This window comes from Eleutherodactylus coqui, chromosome 13 (genome assembly GCF_035609145.1).
Source record: "Eleutherodactylus coqui strain aEleCoq1 chromosome 13, aEleCoq1.hap1, whole genome shotgun sequence".
Classification (NCBI taxonomy): domain Eukaryota; kingdom Metazoa; phylum Chordata; class Amphibia; order Anura; family Eleutherodactylidae; genus Eleutherodactylus; species Eleutherodactylus coqui.
In genome coordinates, this window is record NC_089849.1 from 28,661,930 (window position 1) to 28,684,195 (window position 22,266).

Sequence of the window (22,266 nt, forward strand, 5' to 3'; positions counted from 1 at the left end):
GGTGCGAGGAAGTTGTTAACTTGTTTCACTGCAGCTTTATTAGCAAGGATGTTATTTTTTCCGGGCACTATAATGCAAATGAGCGCTGGACCATCCAATGGGCAGTCCAACTCTACCTACGGTCCAACTCTCCCCAGAGTGTAAAAACTGCACCTATTCCAAGCTTCCTCATATGGCTCAAGTGTCGGAATGGAGTGTTCTGGCTCATAGATTGGTGGCGTTGGGAGTCCTGAGTGAGGGACCCCACTGTGACCTCTCTGAACTGGAGTTGTTTTCTTGGGATACCACCTTTAAGTCTACATAGCAGTAGATAAGAGGGCCCCTCATAAGCTTTTACATTATCAGTCTTCTGCTTCTTGCATGCTGTTTTGCCTTTTAATCCATTTGTGTTCTACAGGTAACATGTGGGCACAACAATGGAATAATATCTATGATATGATGATTCCTTTTCCACACAAGACCAACATAGATGTCACTGATGCCATGGTCAAACAGGTAAGAATGTGTCTTAAAGGGATATTCTGAGCTTTTACAGCTGATGACCTATCCTCAGGATCTTTTCTGATCAGCTGGTTGTCCAGCCCGCTGTCAGTGCTGGGGGAGTGATCGCTCGTTGGGGGCAGAAGGGTTGTAGTGGCTTCACTCACATTAAAATCAAGGGGAGCTCAGGGCTTCTTTGAACTCCCTGATCCTCATTACGGACAAGACCAGAAGTAATTGGGAACAGAAAGTGAAGAGAAGCGCAGAGCATCCGTTTATCTCAATGGGAGTGAAGCCACTAAGACCCATCTGGCCCTGACTAACTTTTTTGGTTGTTGTTCACCCCCCCCCCCCCCTTGCACTGACAGTGGGCTAGACTATCAGCTGACTGGTAGAGATCCCAGGCAGCCAATCCCCACTGATCAACTAGTAGTAATCTGCCCAGAATATGGGTCATTAGTTGAAGAAAAGCCCAGAATATGCCTTTTCAACGAGTGAGGACCACTGACCATGTATAGACTCCGCACATATTTACTATACTGGTCTGTCAAATTTCTTTAGGGCTGGAACGCAACTCATATGTTTCGGGTTTCTGAAGAATTCTTCAAATCACTGGGTCTTCTTGAGATGCCCCAGGAATTCTGGGACAAGTCTATGTTGCAGAAGCCCGCTGATGGCCGGGAGGTGGTGTGTCATGCCTCTGCATGGGACTTTTACAACAGGAAAGACTTCAGGTGGGTTGTGTAAAGCTTCATTTATCCAATACTGAATGCAACTTTTCTCCTATGAGATATACTAGGCATAAACAATCGGGCGGGGGGGATGCTGCTCAATGACCAATTCGGACTAAAGATGGTGTTATGTAAATATCAGTTCTACATATGATTTACATGATATCAGAACATTGCTTTTTTTTTTTTTTTTTTACAGCGTTAATCATGCAGCATACATGACACACTACACTTTTTCTGCGGGTCGGTACGGTAACAACGATACCAAAAGTGTTATTTTTTTAAGGTTTTTACACTTTTTTGCAATAAAAAGCCTTTTTTTGGGGGGGGGAAATCTTTTTTTTTTTTTTTTCCCCCTCTATAGCTGCATTCAAAGTCCTGTAACTTTTTTTTATTTTTCTATGTACGGAGCTCTATAAGGGCTTATTTTTTGTGAGACGAGCTGTAGTTTTTATTTGTACCATTTTGGGGAATGTACGGCTTTTTTGATCACTTTTATTGCATTTTGCCTCTGTTTTTTAGTGTTTTTTTTTAACGCTTTTTGTTGTACAAAATAAAAAGCGTGTTCAACTTTTTGTACACATCGTTATGGACGCATCAATACCCAATATGTGGGGGTTTCATTTTTTTTTTTACCTTTTATGCTAATATTAGAAAAAGCATAAAGGGGGGGGGGGGTTTACTTTTTTTTTACTTTTTTTTTTTTTTTTTTTTTAGAGTCCCTCTGAGGGACTTGTTGCACTGTGCCTATGATCACTGTCATAAGGCATGGCAGAGCTACTGCTCTGCCATGCCTTATCGCTTAAGACAGGACGCCAGTGTCTGGCGTCCTGTTGCCATGGTGACAGGCCGGGCGAGAGCCGGCCGGAGACACAGAGGGAGCGCGATCCCTCTGTGAACTCTTTCCCTGCCGCAATCTACTTAGATCGCGGCAGGGAAGGGGTTAACAGCGGGGGGCGCATCTCCGATGCTCCTCCGCTGTCGCAGCGGGACGCCGGCTGTGACTGACAGCCGGCTCCCGCTGCAGGATAGCGCGAGGTCAGTCATGATCTCGCGCTATCCCGATGACGTACCGGTACGTCATTTTGCACGAAGTACCAGGCTCCCATAACGTACCGGTACGTCATGGAGCGGGAAGGGGTTAAAGAGGCATGGTATTAGATGAGCACTACATCTCTTGCCAAAAACTCTTGCAGATCAGTTTGGTTTTGGAGGTACTCCTGGTTTGCTATCTCCTGACACGAGTTGTATGTGAGTGGTCACTGACTAGCTGCACACTTTGTAGGGCACTCGCTAGCACACTGAAGGGCTATATAAGCCTCCAGCCTTGTGCTTTCTATAGTTGCAGAAGCTGAATATTCCTCATATGAAACTAGGAGGTACACTTTCTGTTTCTTTGTCTTGTTTTTTTTTTTTTTTGTCCATGAGGGTCCAGGTGCTGAAGACTGGAGTTTAGGAAAGGCAGCCTTAATGAAAACCTTCAATATGTGCTAGTATAGCTCTTGTCAAGTGTTCACAGCTTAAGTTTTCTAACTTGTTTGCTCCATAGGATAAAGCAATGTACCACCGTTACCATGGAGCAGTTGTTCACTGTCCACCATGAAATGGGCCATGTGGAGTATTACTTGCAGTATAAAGACCTCCCAGTCTCTTTGCGTCGAGGAGCGAATCCAGGTTTCCATGAGGCCATCGGAGATGTGCTCTCCCTTTCTGTATCCACCCCAGGTCACCTGCAGAAAATCGGACTTCTGGAGAACGTTGCAGAGGATGCTGGTGTGTAATCTCCTTTATCAAGTAGTTGGGTTTCTTTGCCACAGATCGGTACCCTCACGAGTTATTGTATGTGAATGTGCTAATGAGGCCAATTAAGGGGGAAACTTTTATATCTTAGATGGCCTACTCTGAAAACTTAAGCTGTCAAGCTTTCTGTTGTAAAGGAACCCCCAAAGAAGGGTGTATGAAAGCCCCTTTAGAAGTTTCTAAACTTGTGATGAAGCCCATCTTAAGATGCCAATGTTATCGATCTCTCCCCTTTTGCTGTCTATTGCAGAGAGTGATATTAACTACCTCCTTAAGATGGCTCTTGAGAAGATTGCTTTCCTTCCATTTGGCTACCTGATTGATCAGTGGAGATGGAATGTTTTCAGTGGTCGCACTCCCCCAAATCGATACAACTATGACTGGTGGAATCTGAGGTAAGCTTTTAGGGCAATTATTTGGCAGGTGAATGAAACCTTTTTAAGAAATGGGCTTGATGACTAATGGTTGCTTTTGGTTGAGGATGTTTCATAACTGGTGTTGGCTTATAAAAAGGATAACGGCTATTAAAATGCAGTTACTAAGGTAACACGGAGGTATTACAAAATAGATTTGTATATGTGGCACCCAAAGGAGTCTGTAGGGCCTCAAGGCCCTACTGTTCGGGCTATCTGGACACTGCTCTGCAGTGAACATGAGTCTTTAATGTGAGCCTGTCACTTGCCTTACTGTAAAATTCTCATCACTTTAATTTTTCATACATTTCACAAAAATGAAGTGGATACAAATGCTGGAATTCCAAAATGTTAATGTAGAGCCACCTGCTGACCACTATAAGAAATGCAGGGTGCGGAGAAGCGGTCGGCTCATCTGAGATTTTATTTTTTTTGTAATTGTGCATTTCACATAAACATTTCTGGAGTAATTTTTATTTTTTTAATACAACTGAGCTATATAGTTCCTGTTATCTGTCCTGGAAGGTTAAATTGTGTATATGTCTACTTGGGTGCTTATCACAGATTTTTATTTTTGTTGTGTTTTTTTTTTTTTTTTTTTTTTTAGCACTGTTCAAAAAGATACCACAACAAAGCGTGTATATACACACACACACACACACACACACACACACACACACACACACACACACACACACACACACACACACACACACACACACACACACACACACACACACACACACACACACACACACACACACACACACACACACACCCCTAGGATGTGAGTGAGAAGACTTATAAGGCCATGCATGCTCCTCTGGGTAATGTATGCAAATAAGAAAGATGGAACAATACCCCTGCAGCGCCTCCTATTGGATGGCAGCATTCCTTCAAATCAATGTCTGACTTTTTAACAAGCCTGTAAAACAATGATTGGGAATAGGAAACCAAGCCAGAATCCATACAGACAGCTGTTTTGGGGTTTTTGCCCCTCAGTGTGCAGTAGATTTCTGGCTTGGCTGAGTGTTTCATCTTCATTATATGCATATATTTCCCAGAGGCGCATACATGGCCTTATAAGTCTCACTTGCCTCCTAGGTGTCTCCCCACACCACCTAGGTGCTCTCCTTAAGGAGAGATGATACCTCTCCTGACCTAGAGCAAAATCTGACACTTGTCTGAATAAGCCCCAAGTCAGTTCCCAATGTCTTTCTGTGAGCTCCAAAAGTTAAAGCTTTGCACTCTGTTGTGTAACTGAATCCAGGGAAATGAGCATTTATACTTGTCCTTGGCAAGGCTGCATGCAAACCGTGGCCAATATAAGGAGGTTTTGCTGTAGCCCTTACAATTCAGCCAAACATTCGTTTTTGCTTCACAACCCAATTTTGCTTCACAACCCAAATTGTATTTGCAAATGTAGTTTGCCCCCTACAGGCCAAACTGGAACACGGTCACCTAGATTATTAATGTGTAGTTATTTAATGTTTGTGGCAGAACACGTGGGGCATGCCAACGCTAACACCGCACACAATATAAAAAGGTGTGCATGCTGTGTCTGAGATGCAGAAGAGGCAGAGCTTGCAGCAAGGACAGATTGGTGCCAGTTTGGTTTCTGTACCAGGAACAGCACCAAACCACAGTCCAGTACCCAGGTGGTGACTGCTGAAGCTGTGACAGATTGTGATGGGAATCTCTCCGGGAAGTTTGAGTCAGAGCTGAATCTGTGCTCTCCCATAGACCACCGCCTGCCACGTCCACATTTCCAGCTGCTACCTACCTTTGATTACTCTCAGGCTTTTGGAGTGAACGATGATTGTGAGTTAACTGGTAAAGACTGGAGCATCAAGAATGTACTTGTCATGGGTAACCTGCAGGAGGTCAGCGTCCACATGGGGTCAGCCCATATTACACTTGTTATGGACGCTAATCCAGCAATTGTAATGCAGTACCCCAGGCCTCAGCAAGACTTGTAGAGAAGGACTCCTCCACGCTTTCGACATCTTTCATGGGGTTGATTGTCATCCACCTAACTGTTAAGTTGCAGTCCTCCACAGGCACCCCACCCTACTTTCCCCAGTCAAGGACTTGAATGAGGCCCCTTGGTGGAAGGGGCCATTGGCAACAGCACAGGTACTCAACAGAATGTAAGGGCTGAGAACTAATATCTTATTTGGGCATCTATTGGTCAAGCTATCAATCTAGACCCATTGACCTTTTCTGAATATACGCCCTAAAAACCTTTAGACCAAACAGATACCAGTTTGCCACAGCCAACATATGGAAGAGCAAAGTCTTACTGCCTCATCTTGTAGAAAGTCTTGCCCCACTTTCCAGGACAGACTTCTCTACACTGATCCATGGACGCTTGGACTCTTTGGGATTCTCATTGCCCCAGAGGCAATGTTACTTCTCCAACCTCGCTCTTTCCTGCTTTTACCAATAAGCTGAAACAGAACAGTACTATTGAGTTGGTAACTCTGAAAACAAGCCCTAACGTTAAGCGTATGACTGCCTGGGATAGTTACCATCCCTACCACCCATGACCCTGCCCTGTATTTCTAGATCTCATATGTTGGTATAAATCTACTTTTGTGGTAATTCCCTACCATTTATGAAAAATATATAAGTTTTTATCATAATCCTAGAAGAATGGGGGATTTATCGAGGGCTCTGTGGAGCTTTTCTGTCAAAGTAGGAGTTCCTAAAAATCTGCAACTTCTACCTGTTGTACACTTTTCATGCCACTTCTCAAAGTGAAGAGAAAATAGGGTGAGGTTCTTGGATAAATCTATGACATGTGACTTTAGAAAGTCACAATCTGTCATCTCACTCCTGTAACTGCATAGCTTAAGAGTGACTCCAGACATATTTAAAGATGCAACTAATTTATCAGTCTGACATTTGATAAATTTGTCACAAATGACGGTAATGTGGCCTTCAAAATAACAGACTTGGAACTAAAGCGCCAATCCACTGGAGACATTTATCTTGTTGTTCTTCATTTGTGGCCATTATGTAATGTATGTTCAAATTTTGTATTTCAGAACGAGATATCAAGGAATCTGCCCACCAGTGCCCCGTGATGAAACCATGTTTGACCCTGGTGCAAAATATCATATTCCAGGCAATACCCCCTATATCAGGTGATTTATTGCTACTTTCTGTTCCTGGCATACTAACATGGGGAAATGGCACCACCTCTGCCCATGGGTTATTTGGCATTGCAGCTCAGCTCCTTGATGGTCAATGAGGCTAAACAGCATTGCTGCACATAACCTGTGGACAGATGTGACACTTTCACTTTTTTTACATAATCATGTACAACCACTTTAACCCTTTCCAATCCAACTTATATCCTGGTTATCCTAGGGAACTTACTCTTTTTTTGCCGTTATACAATGGCGCTGTATGCTGGCTAAAGCCAGTACTGCATGAGGTGACACGTTGGATAGGCTCTGACAGCAGAGAGGCTGGCAATATACAGTAAGAGAACCCTGACGGATGTCTTCCAACATTGACCTCTGAAGACATTATGATTTAAGGCTGTATAGTTCCAGACAGTGGATTGGAAAGGGTTAAGCCACACTTGTCCTAGACTGAGGAAAAATTAAGCTGAACCCAAACACTCATGTACCATCTCTTCTGCATTTCAGATACTTTGTAAGTTTTGTGCTACAATTCCAGTTCCACAAGGCGCTTTGTGCAGCAGCCAACCAAACTGGCCCTCTCCATAAGTGTGATATTTATCAATCTACCAAGGCGGGTGACTTACTTGGGTGAGTATGAAGTCCCTATATAGCTGCTTGTATGGCCACTAACTGTAACCCACTCCTATTAAAAGTTGTCGGATTCACACAATCCCCTTTTGTTGGTCCTTTGTGTTAAAGGGGTTGTCCAGTTGCAGACTGTCAACGGCCTGTTCTCTGTATAGGCCTTCAATAGTAGATTGTCTCAGGTCCATCACTCAGGACCACCTCTGGTCAGGGTGGATTATCAGAAGGCAGACAGCTGTTTCCACTGCAGTGGTCAGACTTTGCATTACAGGCTACGTTCCCATTCACTTCAATCACCTAAGTACACTGGCCCAGCGAACAGTGGATCAGCGGTGGTCCTAGACAGCAGGACCCTGCTGATCTATTATTGGTGGCCTATCTTGCCGATTTAAGCCATCAATGGCTTACAATTGGTCAACCGCATTAAACTAATATGGCGTCCTGCTGCAGTGGTATTCTGTAAGGGAATCCATAGCTACTAATTTGCATTTAGAGTCACCAGAATAAACTATTCCTTACACTGTTCCTATTTAAAGCAATAGGCTGCCAATGTCCTGCATGGCAAGAGAAAGCTGCTCTTCTATCTGGCTTACAGATGAGGGTACTAACCCCCCCCCCCCCCCTCTTATTAACTCTGGGTTTATGCAGCACTTGATGAGACAGACTGATCTATGACCTCCACATCCAACCATTTGTCTCTTCTCTATAGCACTTTATATTAATCCTTCCGTTTTTTAAAATTCTGCTCTTTTGGATATGTGAGATGAAAGTGATCTCCGTTCTTGGACAGAGATGGCCAAACCGCTTTTCTAGTTGACGCACATTGTGTAAAAGTATGTTAGTCTGAGACACTATACGCTGCTTTGATTGGACAAGTGCTGTCCGTGTGAGCAGCCATGGCCGGTCAGAGCAGCATGTAGTGTCTTAAGGTTCTTTGGGTCAAGAGGGATGTCATCTCTCCTTAAGGAGAGCACCCAAAAAGTGTGTGGAGGCACAGAAGTGAGTGAGGAGACTCATAAGGTCATGCACGCTCCTCTGGGTAATTTATGCAAATAAGGAAGATGGAACAATGCCTCTGCAGCGTCACCTATTGGATAGCAGCATTCCTTCAAATCAATGTATGCCTTTTTAACAAGTCTGTAAAACAATGATTGGGAATAGGAAACAAAATTTCGTATTCCCAATCATTGTTTAACAGACTTGTTAAAAAGTTGTACATTGATTTAAAGGAATGCTGCTATCCAATAGGTGGCACTGCAGAGGTATTGTCCCATATTCCTTCACATCAGACAACTGTTGGCTGTATTAATGCCCGACAGTCATCCTGCAGACTAACGTCCAACTATGCTTGAATGAATGGTGGTGGAGCAGACCTGGGATCTTTCCAACCATTCGCTTCCAATCTCAGTAAACAGGAGTTGCTCCGATTGAGCGGCTCATGTCTACACAGCCTCTATTCTAAAAACCCAAGTGAATCCGACAGGTGAGCAATTTCTCTGTGCCCTGTTGGTGGTCATATAGACACAGGCTAATTTATTGCTTGAATTTGCCCAAATTCTAGCTGGAAACTGCAATTGCCCTGTGTAATAACTTTTAGTCTACTGATGGCATACATCAGCTAGTCAGAGAAGCGGTGCAGCCAATTTTGTTCAGGACCAGGAGGTTGGCTTAAAATGTTGGTTAATTGGCATTCTGAAAAACTGATCGCTTCTATCACTAGGAAAGTTCTCCGTGCCGGTTCTTCACGGCCTTGGCAGGAGATTCTTAAGGAGATGACCGGAACAGACAGAATGGACGTTGGGCCACTCTTGGAGTACTTCCAGCCGGTCACTACATGGCTGGAAGAACAAAATAGAATAAATGGAGAAACGCTTGGCTGGCCAGACTTTGCATGGATGCCCCCTATTCCTGATGGATATCCTGGGGATATTGGTGAGCTTACATCTGAAATGGTCTCTTTAGTCCTATAGGATTTGAAAACTGGAAGAAAAGCTCAGTTTTGCTGTGCCCATTTCTTTTAGTTGGCGTATGGTACCGGTTACAAGCTAGGTGCCTAATACTACTGTATTTGGAGCAGTATGCTGTCTGTTAATCCACAGCCAACACACGGCACCATGTAGGCCTATGAGGCTAGATGCACTGAGTCTATTTTCCCAACATGGACTGATAGCTGACTGACATTGGGAAACGCATACCAGGACTTCACCATGTGAACCGTGTTATGTAAATTGGATAATGAAATAGTGTCCTTGCGCTGTCCGAGATGGGTTGCAGCCGAGGAATGACATTGCTATTGTGAAAAGGTCGCGAATTCCACATAATCATGGGAAAAACAGGTTTAAAAAAAAAGCTGTACTGCGCATGTCTGACAGCTTGCCGTGCGGACCATCTGCAGTACAGAGAAGATGTACGAAAGGCAGGTATGCGCAGATGTCAGCTGGGCACTGGGCTGCATTCTGCATGCGATGGCCTGGTGACGGTGCAGGAGAAAACCTTTAAAAAAAAAACCTGTACAGTGCATGTCTGATGGAGGCTCGCCGCAGCCATCTGCAGTACAGATAAAAAAAGAAAAAACAGGTACGCACTAATGCCGGCTGCGGTCAGGGCCGGCTTCCGCTGCAGGTTTCCGCATGCAGAATCCAATCCGTTCGTATGCAGCCGGCCTTAACTGTTTCCTTTTTTCATAGCTTGCTGGGGAAATACTTTAACTCTTGTCACAATAGGAAAAACTTAAAAAGCAATAGAGAACGTTGCAGGGTATCACTTTTGTTTTGTACCTGTCAATGTGTTTAATAAGCCCTTCCATGAGTGATCACAGTAGAACCACCCTTTGACTTCCCTATAGTCCCAGGATGATGCATGAGCTGTATACACTGCTGGCAGCACATGTACGCTCTTCATGGGAACGTGCGCTACCTGCTTCTACTATAGGAGACGGAAGCCATCGGTGACGGCATTCGGTTCCATGCAGTTTGTTCTGAAGTCCCTATTAAAAGGACGTATCCTCTCTCCTCACATGTTTAGCCTTTCCTTGTCTCCTCCATGAAATGCCAACTCTGGAGCATCTTTTTAGATGTTTGACTTGTTGTATTCTTTCTGATTACTTTATAATTGGACAACTGAATGTTACGGTCTCTTTACACTGAGCAATTGTTGGAAGGAGGGGTTTGCATGTGAATGGACGTTGCTTGAAAGCATAGTTTGACAGTGCAGGTATTCTTCACTTTGGAGTGCTCCAGCTCCTTCGACAGTTCTCTTCTTGCTTGCAGCTCTTTATGGGGTCGTCTTAAACTGCCGGAAGGAGCTGAAAACTGCTGACTGAGCATTGCTTGAAAGGTTACTTTTTGCACAACTCATTGATTTTGTATGATGACCCAGTGTAAAAGGGCCCTTTAGAATCTTAAAATGTTGATAGTGGTTTCCCCAAAAGTAAGGCCCTGTTTTATATTAAAAAAAAAATTTGCCCCAGACAGGGCATTAGGACTTAATTTTCAGGGAAGGTCTTAATAAACTTACCTAGCAGGCCAGGTCCCTTCCACTGCTCTCCACAGCTGACACTTCCCACAGTTCTTGGCCACTCCTAGAACATTACTTCCTGATCATGGGATTCATAAATCCCGCCTCCAGGAAGTGATGGCTGGCTGAGCAGCGGTCGGAGAACCAATCACAGCCACCTTCCTGGAGGTGGGATTTATTAATCCCGTAGCCAGGAAGTGAGGTTGACCAAGCGGCTGAGGACTGCGGAAACTGCGCTGAGCCTCGAGAGGGGGGACCTGGACCAAGCCTGCTAGGTAGCTGTGTGTGTGGTGTGTTTTTAGCGTTTTTGTTTTAAATGTAGTGTAACTAGGGCTTATTTTCAGGGTAATGCTTATATTTCAAGCCTCCCCAAAAACTAGGCTAGGGCTTGTTTCCAGGGTATGTCTTATTTTCTGGGAAACTGGGTAGTCTGGCATGGTGTGCTGTAGTAAGGGCTCTTGGGGCTCACTAAACTGTCCACATGTTTCGTTTTGACATCTTAGTTGTAGCTACTTCATAAGAATCCTACAAATGTTTTTTCCTTTTTCAGAGAAAAATGCCAATGAGAGGGATGCAGACAGTTTCCTAAGTACATACAACAGTACAGCAGAGGTGGTGTGGAATGCATACACAGAAGCTTCATGGGCCTATAATACAAACCTCACAGATTACAACAACAAAATCATGGTAAGGAGCGAAGGCTTCGGAATCGGTGTATGGACTTATCTGTATGGGTCAAAACTCTGCAGATAGTTGGCCAATACGTGACTGTTCTCCGGAAGAGAAACTAAGTAACCTTGTAAATATGCCTTTTTAATTGCGTAACAAAGTTAAAGCAAGCCTTCAAAACCACTTCAGGTTCATCACACACACACACACACACACACACACACACCCCTGGTGTAATTAATCTGCACTAAAAACAATAGCAGAACAGGATGAGCAGGTGAGTAAATACGGAATCTCTGATCGAGGGGCACCAGGTCTCTCTGCACCAGATAGGCTGCCTGTCCACGGGCATTTTTGAATTGCGTCCCCTACACTGATGATCCAGCCGCGGGGAACAAAATGCACGCTCTCCCCTGTCCACAAGTAGAAGATCATAGCAATTCTCCGTGGTCAGCTTATCTGTCAGATAGGCTAAATGCGGAGATCCGCCTGCCGGTTCCTGCTCCCAGGCTTGACTTCCACGTGGGATTTCGCAACGCCTGTGGACAGGAGCCCAAAATGGGATATTTTTGAGATTTGCTATTATCCTGATGAAGAAACCAAAATAGTTGTGAAAGCTTGTTGTAACGCTTTGTTTCAGTAAGCATTCACAATAGCGTTTTTGACTGATGCAGTGTTATTAAAAACAGATCAGAAAATGGAAGTAAACTGGAAAGCATCTCTAAGCTTTCTGCTTATGGCTGCCTGCACACTGCCGGGTCAGACTGGAATCCGACCCTGTTCCCAGCCAGAGACCCAAGAGTACCTATCCGGATGGTTCTTTTCTGTGCTGCGGATGTGCCGGCCAGTGCACATGTGCAGTACAGAAAATGCTGCGCTGTCAGGCGATTATGTGGCATCTGCGACCCTTCTGCATTGTCATTGTCATTGCGAAAGGGCTGCTTCCATTGACTTCAATAGAAGCTGTCCGCACTCGAATAGGACATGCTGCTATTCATCCACCCCCCCCCCCCCTTTCGGAAGTGGAAAATTGCAATTTATTTTCGCTTGTGTACATAGAAAAGCGATATCTAGATATAGATAGATATATTTTTGTTTCCTCCATAGCATGTCTATGGGCAGGATTTGCAAAGAAATCCAAAGGCGGACGCCCGCTCCCCAGCCTAATGGATCGCTCTGAGAACATTAGGATACAAAAAGTATTTTTGCAGGTGTAATTGTATTTTATATTTGTGCTAATCCAAATATGCATTCAATATAGTATATTGGATAAGGGTTTGATATTTTAAAAGCCTAGGCAATCTGTACTTTTTGTCTTTTAAATGAGTTTTTGGAAATTAGCCTTTTTTTTTTTTTTTGTACTCTGATTTTCATTAAAAATTTCTGATTGTTTAATTTCTATGCTTGTATTTTCCAAAGCACTGCAGACTGACAGAATGTCTTAAGATTTCAGTTCTCCAGAGTATGCAGACTCCTCTGCTAGCCTGCTCTGAATATGCATTCACTGCTTTTACACTAAGTATTTAGATGGCTGTATGACAGTGCTGGGGAATGTGGAGGAGATCAGTATGACAGAGCAGAGAATGCTACTATTAGAGGCCTATAACTCGCTCTGCGTAAACTTTCTCCTCTTCGCAGTGAGGGGGAAAAAAAAGGACCAACGCTACAGAGGATGAGAGCAATAGAGTCCTTCAGAGGCTCTGTAGTATAACCACGTCCACTCAGGACTAGACTGGTGGGGGAGCTGAACCTGTGTGCATTCTCAAGACCAGCTGATGGTACTGGGAATGCCCCCCCTTCCTGTGTTTTTTTTTTTTTTCGTGTGGTTTCATGCACAAGCATTTCCATGGCTTTTAACTGCTCTTGCTCTTTTACAGCTGGAAAAGAACCTAGCGATGTCTAATCATACCCTGCAATATGGACTACGGGCGAGGAACTTTGATTACAGTGACTTCCAAAACCCAGAGACCCAACGGCTACTGCGGAAGCTCAGTGATATTGATAAGGCTGCATTGCCAGAGGATAAGCAGAGAAGGGTGAGCACTGATGGTGTTGGGGAATGGGGTGGCACTTGGGACCCTCCTATTATGCAGATTGTCTGTTAGAGCCGCTTTCTCAGATTAGCTCACTCTAAATTCTGCATTACATGGTTGGTCATTCCTTTTGAAGGGCTGGCATGTAATGCTATATTTCACCATTGGCGGTGCTGTGGGTTACAGTAGCTAAATCTACAGTAAACTGATTACTGCTATGGCCTCTGTTTTCAAAATTACTTGTTTGTGTCTGATAGCAAGTGTAACTGGATTCATAAAGCGCCACTTTGTTACATTTCAGTACAACGAAATAGTCTCTGAAATGGAAACCATCTATAGCAAGGCTCAAGTATGCAAAGGTGACAAGTGTATGCCTCTGGACCCAGGTGAGAATGCATTGTAGCAAGTCTAATATACAAACTGTAGGAATGGTTGTAAGTTTCTCAAACCTTGTATTAAAAAAGAACGAATTGTCGGAAAAAAACTACTATAATTAAAAACTGGACTATTCACATTAAATGAGAAAAATCTTAAAATTTCAGTGGCCACTAGAGGAGCTCCAATGTAATATTTTCTCCATAGTTCACTTAAGCTTTGCTGTATATACAAACCCAGAATGAGGTCACAAGAAATGCCAACAGCCTATCACCAGCGCAGGTGAGTCACTGCTGTGGCTAGTGATTGGCTGAGTTGGCACTTCCTGTGTGTCACTGGGGATGCATAGAATATTGAAACTGGAATGACAAGGGATTGGTGAGGTGAACGGCTTACACTGTGATTCTGACACTGTACCACCCAAAAGCTTTTAAAATAGAATATATAGACATACACTTTGTCAAAAAATCCCCAAAAGAAGTTGTCGTTTTGCTGCAAAACTCGTCCTGCAGTTCCATCTCGGGCAGATATGTAAATGATGAGAGTTGTGGTGATTTAGATGAACGGTCTTGTTATGGGAGGCCCTAATAGTGGTTCCCCCTTGGCCTATAAAAGGCTCTCGGAGGCCCCTTGTGTGCAGTGACTTCTTCCGCTTGTGTAGAGCTCGTTGACCACTAGACACCTCTATGATGCAGAGAAGAGATTTTACCAGAGTCAGAGGGGCGCATTATTGGGATGCAAGAAGCTGGATGGTCGTATCGACAAATTGCCACTACCTGGGCTGTTCTGACCAGACTGTGTGCCCTTATGCATCCACTGGTCACAACACCTAAGGAGACTGGACTTTGGATGCCCTTGACAGACCATTACTAGAGGATCATCTGATTGTTCAACAAGCAGGAGCTGCTCTAACTGTTTTGTTCACCATCCAGAGACGGGTGGCACCATCGATATGGACCCCTGTGTCTGTTGGAACAACTTCCAGGTGCTTGGGCACTGAGACGCTAAATGTCCTTCAGCCATTATGTGTACTGCTTATGACACCCACTCACTGTCGCCTCATTTGCACTGGTGCCATGAATTACAATAACGGGACTTCTATGGAGTAGAACCAGGTTGTCTTTATCGACAAATCCATTTTTACGTAGTTTGGGCACTGACGACCGGATCTAGGAGTGAAGTGTATCAATCCATAGCTGCTGGTTGAACATCTACATAGTCGGGTATATGAAAATACTGTGCATATAACAAAAAATCTCTGCAGTTGTATCAGAAAATAAAGTAAGGCCAGAAAATCACTGACCAATAGAAGCAAAGCTTACACAACGACCAATTTACAATACTGTATTCCAAAAAGATCTGAGGGAGAGAAAACAAAACAAAAATATCAAAACCCATGAATTGCTAAGATGAGACCTCCTTTTTGACATCCCTAAAGAAAAAAAGCCAGCAATGCAAGGGTGTTCCAGTAAAATGGGAAAATCTGTATGCTAAAAAGGCAAAAATGAGAAGGGTTCAGTATTGCAATTTCGTGTTTAGATCAATGGCATCACGAAGTTCTGGAACAACCCAGTGGCGATGTATCAAAGCAAAGCAGTCTGCATACCATAATAAAGTACCCATTTTTTCTATGCTGAGAAGTTCTCTAAAACCTTTTTTTTTTTTTTTTTTGTATATTAAGATCTAACGGAGATAATGGCCAAGTCAAGAGACTACGATGAACTGTTATTTGCCTGGAAAGGCTGGAGAGACTCTTCTGGCAAACAAATGCGTACCAACTACATAGAATATGTGAATCTTGCGAACGAAGCGGCAAGACTGAACAGTAAGACTGAATAAAGTGACCGGAAGCCTTTGAACATTACTTGGTTGTAAAGTATTTTGCAGACTTTCATCACCATCTTTAGGGTGTGTTCACACATGGTGGATTTTGGGGAGGATCTGCAGCAAATTTCACAGAAGGGGTTGAAGTCTGCTGTGTATTTGCATTAAGATTCACAATGGTGGGGAATTTTAAGTGGATTGTCCACCAAATCCACAATATGTGAATGCACCGTAGACGGTAGCGCCAAATCCCCTGCTTCCATTTACAGCCATGTTTAAATTATTAAATGTTGTCCTCGTCTCAAACAACGTCAGCAGTTTCTCAACTATCTGATCTTCTTTTAGATCATGCGGACAATGGTGCATACTGGAGATCCTGGTACGAGTCCCCAACTTTTGAAAGTGATGTTGAGCGACTTTTTCATGAGTTAGAGCCGCTCTACTTAAGCCTCCATGCCTATGTGCGCCGGGCGCTCCACAAGACTTACGGAGACAAACACATTAATCTGAAGGGGCCTATTCCTGCCCACCTGCTTGGTGAGAACACATGTTTCCATATTTTGCAATTGGAAAATTCTATAATTGAATCTTTTTTTAAATATTTTTAAGGGTTCTTGGATTATTTTATGAGATGCATTTAATATAGCACTGGACTCTATTTCACAGTCCGATATTAAAGTTAGAACCTCCACCTCATGGCTGAATTCTTGCCAAATACATGAATACAACTAGAGTGATGCTTGAAATGTTCAGTATTTCATAAAATGTATCTATTATAGGGAACATGTGGGCACAGTCCTGGTCCAACATATATGAGCTTGGGGTCCCATATCCCAATGCAGCGCAAGTTGATGCTACTCCTGCCATGATCGCCCAGGTAGGTGGACACTGGGGTATTTAGCCAGACAAAAGTGGAATCCAAAAACTTGATTGAATAGTTTTTGTTCTCAAATGCCTAAGAAATATACTTTTTGTGTAAAGCCTTTTGTTTCCCCATACCTTCCAATTGACTAATTTAAAAAGTGTGAAATATAAAAATTTATTTTTGTGACAAACACAGGAGGCATTTCTTTTTTGAATTCCTAGAAGTTCACAAACCTAGTGAAAAGTGTACATTTTTTGAACTGTCTGACCCATTGTAGGCTATGGGTACATGAAGGGTTAAAGCTTCAGTTAGAATTCCATCTTTGTTCCGTTTTTGAAACAGACTGAATTAAAACTGAAAACATTTCAGTTTTATTTCCTCATAGATTTCATTATGCTTAAATAAAGTTTTGGGTTTTTTTCCAGAAAAATCTAGTGCTTTCAGTTATAGCTTTGTCTGTAGTGCTACCCGTGTATGTGTGTATAGTTTTAGTGTATATACAGGGCCATTAATCAAATGGGCTAGGAGGGCTTATATCACTCCTCCTTAGGGGGAGCACCAAGAAGGTGAATAAGGAGACTTATAATAAACGCTGCCATCCAATAGGTGGCGCTGCAGGGATATTGTTCCATCTTCCTTATTTACATATTACCCAGAGGAGCATGGATGGCCTTATAAGTCTTCTCATTCCCCTTCTTGGTGCGCTCTCTAAAAAATGATACCCCTCCCGACCCACGTCACGGGCCTCTCGCTAGCTAAGCCAGGATCCTACTGCACACTGATGGGCAAAACCCCCAAAACAGCTGTCTATGGGTTCTGGCTTGGTTTTTCGATTCCCAATCCCTGCTCTACAGACGTGTATTACAGTCTAAGCATTGATTTGAAGGAATGCTGCCATTAAAATGGGCTAGACAGTCAAATTTGTCTACTTTCCTTCCATTATCAAACGACATCAACTCTGAACATGTGTATATAGTATATACTAGAAAGAACCAGAGCATAATGCTGCCAGATGTGTTGTATTCTGTGATTATGCTTTTAAATCTTTTTCAATAAGCATGGAGTAATCCAGAAAGACATGCAGCAAATACACCCATAGAGATGTAGAATACAGATGATTAGTTGCCAAAAAGTATTATGGGTTCACAATTTGTTGCAATGTCTTATAAACTTGACAGTATGTATTCTAGAGCATTTTTTTTTTTTTTTGCTGGGATATATGATAAGGGTGACTTCACAAGGCAGCATCCACCTAAGATGACTACCCACCCATGAGTATTAGCGCATACCTGATGCCAATCTTGAATCTTCCTCAGGGTAAAGGACATTGGCGCAAATTTATGAAACTGTCTAAAGAGACTTGGTTGCAACCAATCACAGCACAGCTTTCATTTCGCCAAAGCAGAATTCAAAATTAAAGCTGCGCGGTGATTGGTTTCTAGGGCCAACTAAGACCAGTGGGATGTCTTGGGTTTTTTTTGTCTTCTGTTGGCTCCATAAATCTCCACCAGCTTTAAATATGCTTCCACAAGACTTCATGCAATCATCGGCACTACCTGCAATGATGCTGCTGTGAACAATGGGGTGCACACATCAGATTCACTTAGAGGAAGTAGATGCTAAACTACGGTACTTAAAGCACTTGGCGCACGTGCAGACCAGAAACAAAGTCCCATGCATATGCGCAGATCACATGCCGAAACTATAGGCGGTATCCCTACACCCACAGTACAAATGCATGCGTTTATAGATATCTTTATAGTGTGTGGTATTATATGTAATACAAAAATGTATATTATAATATGGGGGGGGGGTCATTGTTCACCATTTAAAAGGGTGCTGTCACATTATAGTAGCTGGGAGATTGCTGTACCATTACACGTGGTGGTGGGAGTGCTGACACATTCTAGTAGCAGGCGGAGGGCAGGGGGTGCTGTCGCCTTACACTATTGGTAAGGGGTACTGTCACATTATAGTAGTGGAGGGGGAGGGCAGGGGGTGCAGTCACATGATAGTAGCAGGGGGGAGGGGATTGCTGTACCATTACACGTGCTGGTGCTGGCACATTATAGTAGCAGGTGAGGGGCAGGGGGTGCTGTCACATTACACTATTGGTAAGGGGTGCTGTCACATTGTAGCGGGGGGGCAGGGGGGTGCTGTCATAGTGGCTGGGGGGATTCTGTAACATTACACTAGTGGTGGTGGTGGTGGGGAGGGGGTGCTGTCACATTACACTAGCAGTAAGGGGGGGGGGGGCGCTGCAGGAGAGTTCTCTCTCTGCTCTCCCCCGCCCCTCTCCATTCACAGTACTGCTGTTATACACTCGTGGTTCAGGATAAAATCCTATCATAAGAGTAAACAGTCTCCCCTGGCCATGCCCCCTGTAAGTACAGTGTACAGCAGGGGGCGGGGAGAGACTGTAGATCAGTTCAATAAAGGTGGGCATGTCGTGGGCGGGGCTAGGACAGGAGCGGAGCGAGGCCAGGAAATCCTGCCTTTTCATGCCTCTTGCTGCCATTGGGAGCACGCACACAGAAGAGGGACAGCGCAGAGCATTGTGGGAAGGCAGCACAGAGGCGCCATCTTTGAAAGCTGCATTGAACATGAGATTCTAAAGTAAGAAACGGACATTCCAGCTGTTCTGCCTGCCAGTTTGAGCCCCTGTATGCTGTGTTACCATGCTTACTGAAAGGGAAGCAACATTTTTATAAAAAACTTTACCCTTTGTGGCCGGACAACCCCTTTAAGTAAAGCTGTTTTTCAAGTAAAGTCGATGCGTCAAAGCAGCAGCGGTCCCTCAAAGTTGCATTCCTCAGATAAGGGCACCAACCGCTCCATGACCTCGGGCGTGCAGCTGATGCAGGTCACTTCCTGCTTCTGCATCAGCGCGCACCTACTCCTCCCCATCCTGAGTGCAGTGCCGGCTGAACGTTGCTGTCTGCCTGCCTCCTGACAGTACAGCAGCTGAATCCCCAAAATGCCATCTGAATGCTGCCTACCTCTTGAATCCCCACTGTAATGCAAAATGTGAGTACAGTAAAGAAACGTTTGCAAATAAATTATTGCAGTCCTATGTCAAAGCACAGATAATAGTGATACATACTGCTATAATGTCCCTGCAGTCCTATGTCAAACCACAGATAACAGTGATTCGTACTGCTATAATGTCCCTGCAATGTTAATTTATTCTTTACAGTTGTGTTCAATACCAAAAACAATACTGAATGATTATAAAAGACCAGAGTTATTCTCTATATTAAATGGGGTTTGGTGTGTTTTTTGGAACATCTAGAACCAATTAATTGAATTTGCATTCATTCCTATGGAAATAATGTCCTCAACTAACATTGATTTCTACTAAAGGTCATTGCTTCCGGACGGATTAATGACATTAGTTGAGGTTCTACTGTATTTGTGTATTCCTCATGGTTTTTGAAATCTGTTTTGTTTTCATTGTTTATAATTAGTGAGTACTCCCAAAGGGGTCACAAAATGCTGGGCTCTTTACAAGATGGGTCTATAGCTACTGTAAACTGTAGTATTCCATACAATAAGGGCAAACGGAGCTTGAAAATTGTTACTTAATGTAAAGTGTTCTCCTCTTTATGCAATGAACTGATTTCATTTTTTTTTTTCTTTCCTCTAGAAATGGACCCCTGAGAGAATGTTTCAAGAATCAGACAACTTCTTTCAGTCTCTAGGTCTTCTCCCCATGCCGGAAGAATTCTGGAACAAATCCATGCTTGTGAAGCCTACTGACAGAGAGGTGGTTTGTCACGCCTCTGCCTGGGATTTCTATAACAGGAAAGACTTTAGGTACAGGACCGTCATTAAATACCCCTGTGGGTTTGAGTATAAAGTGTCAAATTGGTATAGTTAACCAAATCCAGCCATTCTTGCAAACTGCCACTTTATTGGAGCCCCCTACCTAGAAGCATGTTGGGACGCCTTTTGGCCTTCAGAACTGCAGCAATTCATTATAGCATAGATTCTACTAGGCGATAACATCATTCTGTACCTGTTGCATGGTAGATGAAAGTGCTAACAAAGGGTTCATGCATTCATGTTGCTTGTGTCCAATTGTGATCTCATCACCACGGTGCAACAAAAATCTGGGTTTATCTGAGCAGGCGAATTTTTTTAGATTTTTTTTCGACTGCTCTCATCCAGTTGTTGCTTTCCGTATGTTCTTATTGCATAACAGAATCCCACAAGGTCTGCAGTCTTCATGCTGCACTCCGGGGTCACAGTTCTAACCAATGCCATAACACATAAAGGTACCAGAACATCAAGCTTGTTGCATACCGTACAAGAACCAAGCTCATGCCATAAACACAACACCAAAACTATATTCAATCTCTATATAGCCAATTTCAGACAAACATGTACAGTTTTGCTCTCCTAGTACAGGAGTGTCCCAGCCTGAAAGCCTGTCTACGATCTAGAGCTCTGCATCATAGAAGCATATCCTAATTTAGAGTAGTAGTTATGCAAAAACCGATATTGCCACCATAAAGTAATTGCACTGTGGTAGATAAGAGTTCTATACAAGTGGTCTGTAGACCATATAAGCGACTACAGTACAGTTATATTTAGTGACTCGCAGGTGATGTCCACCCCGGAGTTCACTTTTGTGTCTATTGCATCCGGCCCAGGCCACCATAATAACTTCTTCCAACCACCACTTATTTCTGTAAAGTTTGAAATTGATATCTTTGGATCCTCTTTCCCACATCCCATTAACAACTTCCCCAACCTATACAAACTTTGTACAAAACTAGCACATAATAAGCAGCTATCTTTCCCTAGGACTACACCTGCTGTGTGGTATGGTATCTGTAAATACTGTGCTTCAGAAATAACTAGACTTGTCAAAACTTTAATTACCTACCTACAGTACAACACAGGCAGCATTCCTAAACAGTAGTACCATATATTGTCCTGAAATGGTGCCAAACAGATAACTGCCCATTTATTGAGCCACCGAAGATGGTGCACCACAGTTAAATGACACTTCCCGTATCCCAAACAGTGCGCCTCTTAGTGCCCCACACAGTAAGAGCACAAACTGGGAAACATTAAACAGTAATGCCCACTATGACCCTTACGAAGTGATAGTGCCCCTTGGATGGTATTAATTTCCTCAATAGTGTCCCTTGGATGGTATTGATCCCCCATAGTGCCCCGTTAATACAGCTTTCAGAGATAAAAAAAAAATGTATAGGCTGAAAATTGTATAAAACAAAAAATGAATGTTCTTGCTCCAGTGGGTCCCCATCCAGTGCTGGAGCCTTGGTACTACTGCTCTTCCTGCTCCTTCTGGCTGCAAATGGTCATGTGCTGTAAGTTAAGTACCTGACCCCTTAGCCAATCACAGGCTTCAGCGGCATTGAAAAAGGACCACTGAAGCCTGTGATTGGTTGAGCTATCATGTACAATAATTTAAAGGTACATGTCTGCTTAAGATTGCATGCTGATTGAGTGCCGCCAGATTACGTGGACTGTGTATTCCAGTGCTTGAGAGGGAGTCACCAGAGCTGGAGAGTAAAGGTGTAAAATAAAGAAAAAAATGAATAAAGGGACTATATCAGATTATCACTAGAGATGAGCGAACCTACTCGTTTCGAGTAATTACTCGATCGAGCGCCGTGATTTTCGATTACTTCCGTACTCGGGTGAAAAGATTCGGGGGGCGCCGGGAGGCGTGGCGGAGCGGGGGGTAGCAGGGAGGAACAGGGGGGAGCCCTCTCTCTCTCCCTCTCCCTCCACTCCCCGCTGCAA

At 43.6% G+C, this 22,266-nt stretch overlaps 1 protein-coding gene across 2 annotated transcripts in view; it reads left to right on the forward strand.

The window, feature by feature from the left end:
• ACE (angiotensin I converting enzyme) overlaps positions 1-22,266 on the forward strand; it is a 56,470-nt gene that overhangs the window by 26,066 nt on the left and 8,138 nt on the right. For both annotated transcript variants that reach the window (XM_066586207.1, XM_066586208.1), the window contains exons 6-19: positions 398-495; positions 1,042-1,214; positions 2,761-2,984; positions 3,262-3,406; positions 6,475-6,573; positions 7,084-7,206; positions 8,924-9,135; positions 11,270-11,406; positions 13,266-13,424; positions 13,723-13,807; positions 15,478-15,621; positions 15,966-16,157; positions 16,400-16,497; positions 20,132-20,301. In XM_066586207.1, coding sequence (XP_066442304.1) covers positions 398-495; positions 1,042-1,214; positions 2,761-2,984; positions 3,262-3,406; positions 6,475-6,573; positions 7,084-7,206; positions 8,924-9,135; positions 11,270-11,406; positions 13,266-13,424; positions 13,723-13,807; positions 15,478-15,621; positions 15,966-16,157; positions 16,400-16,497; positions 20,132-20,301 — 2,059 coding nt within the window. The remainder of the gene's footprint in view (positions 1-397; positions 496-1,041; positions 1,215-2,760; positions 2,985-3,261; positions 3,407-6,474; positions 6,574-7,083; positions 7,207-8,923; positions 9,136-11,269; positions 11,407-13,265; positions 13,425-13,722; positions 13,808-15,477; positions 15,622-15,965; positions 16,158-16,399; positions 16,498-20,131; positions 20,302-22,266) is intronic.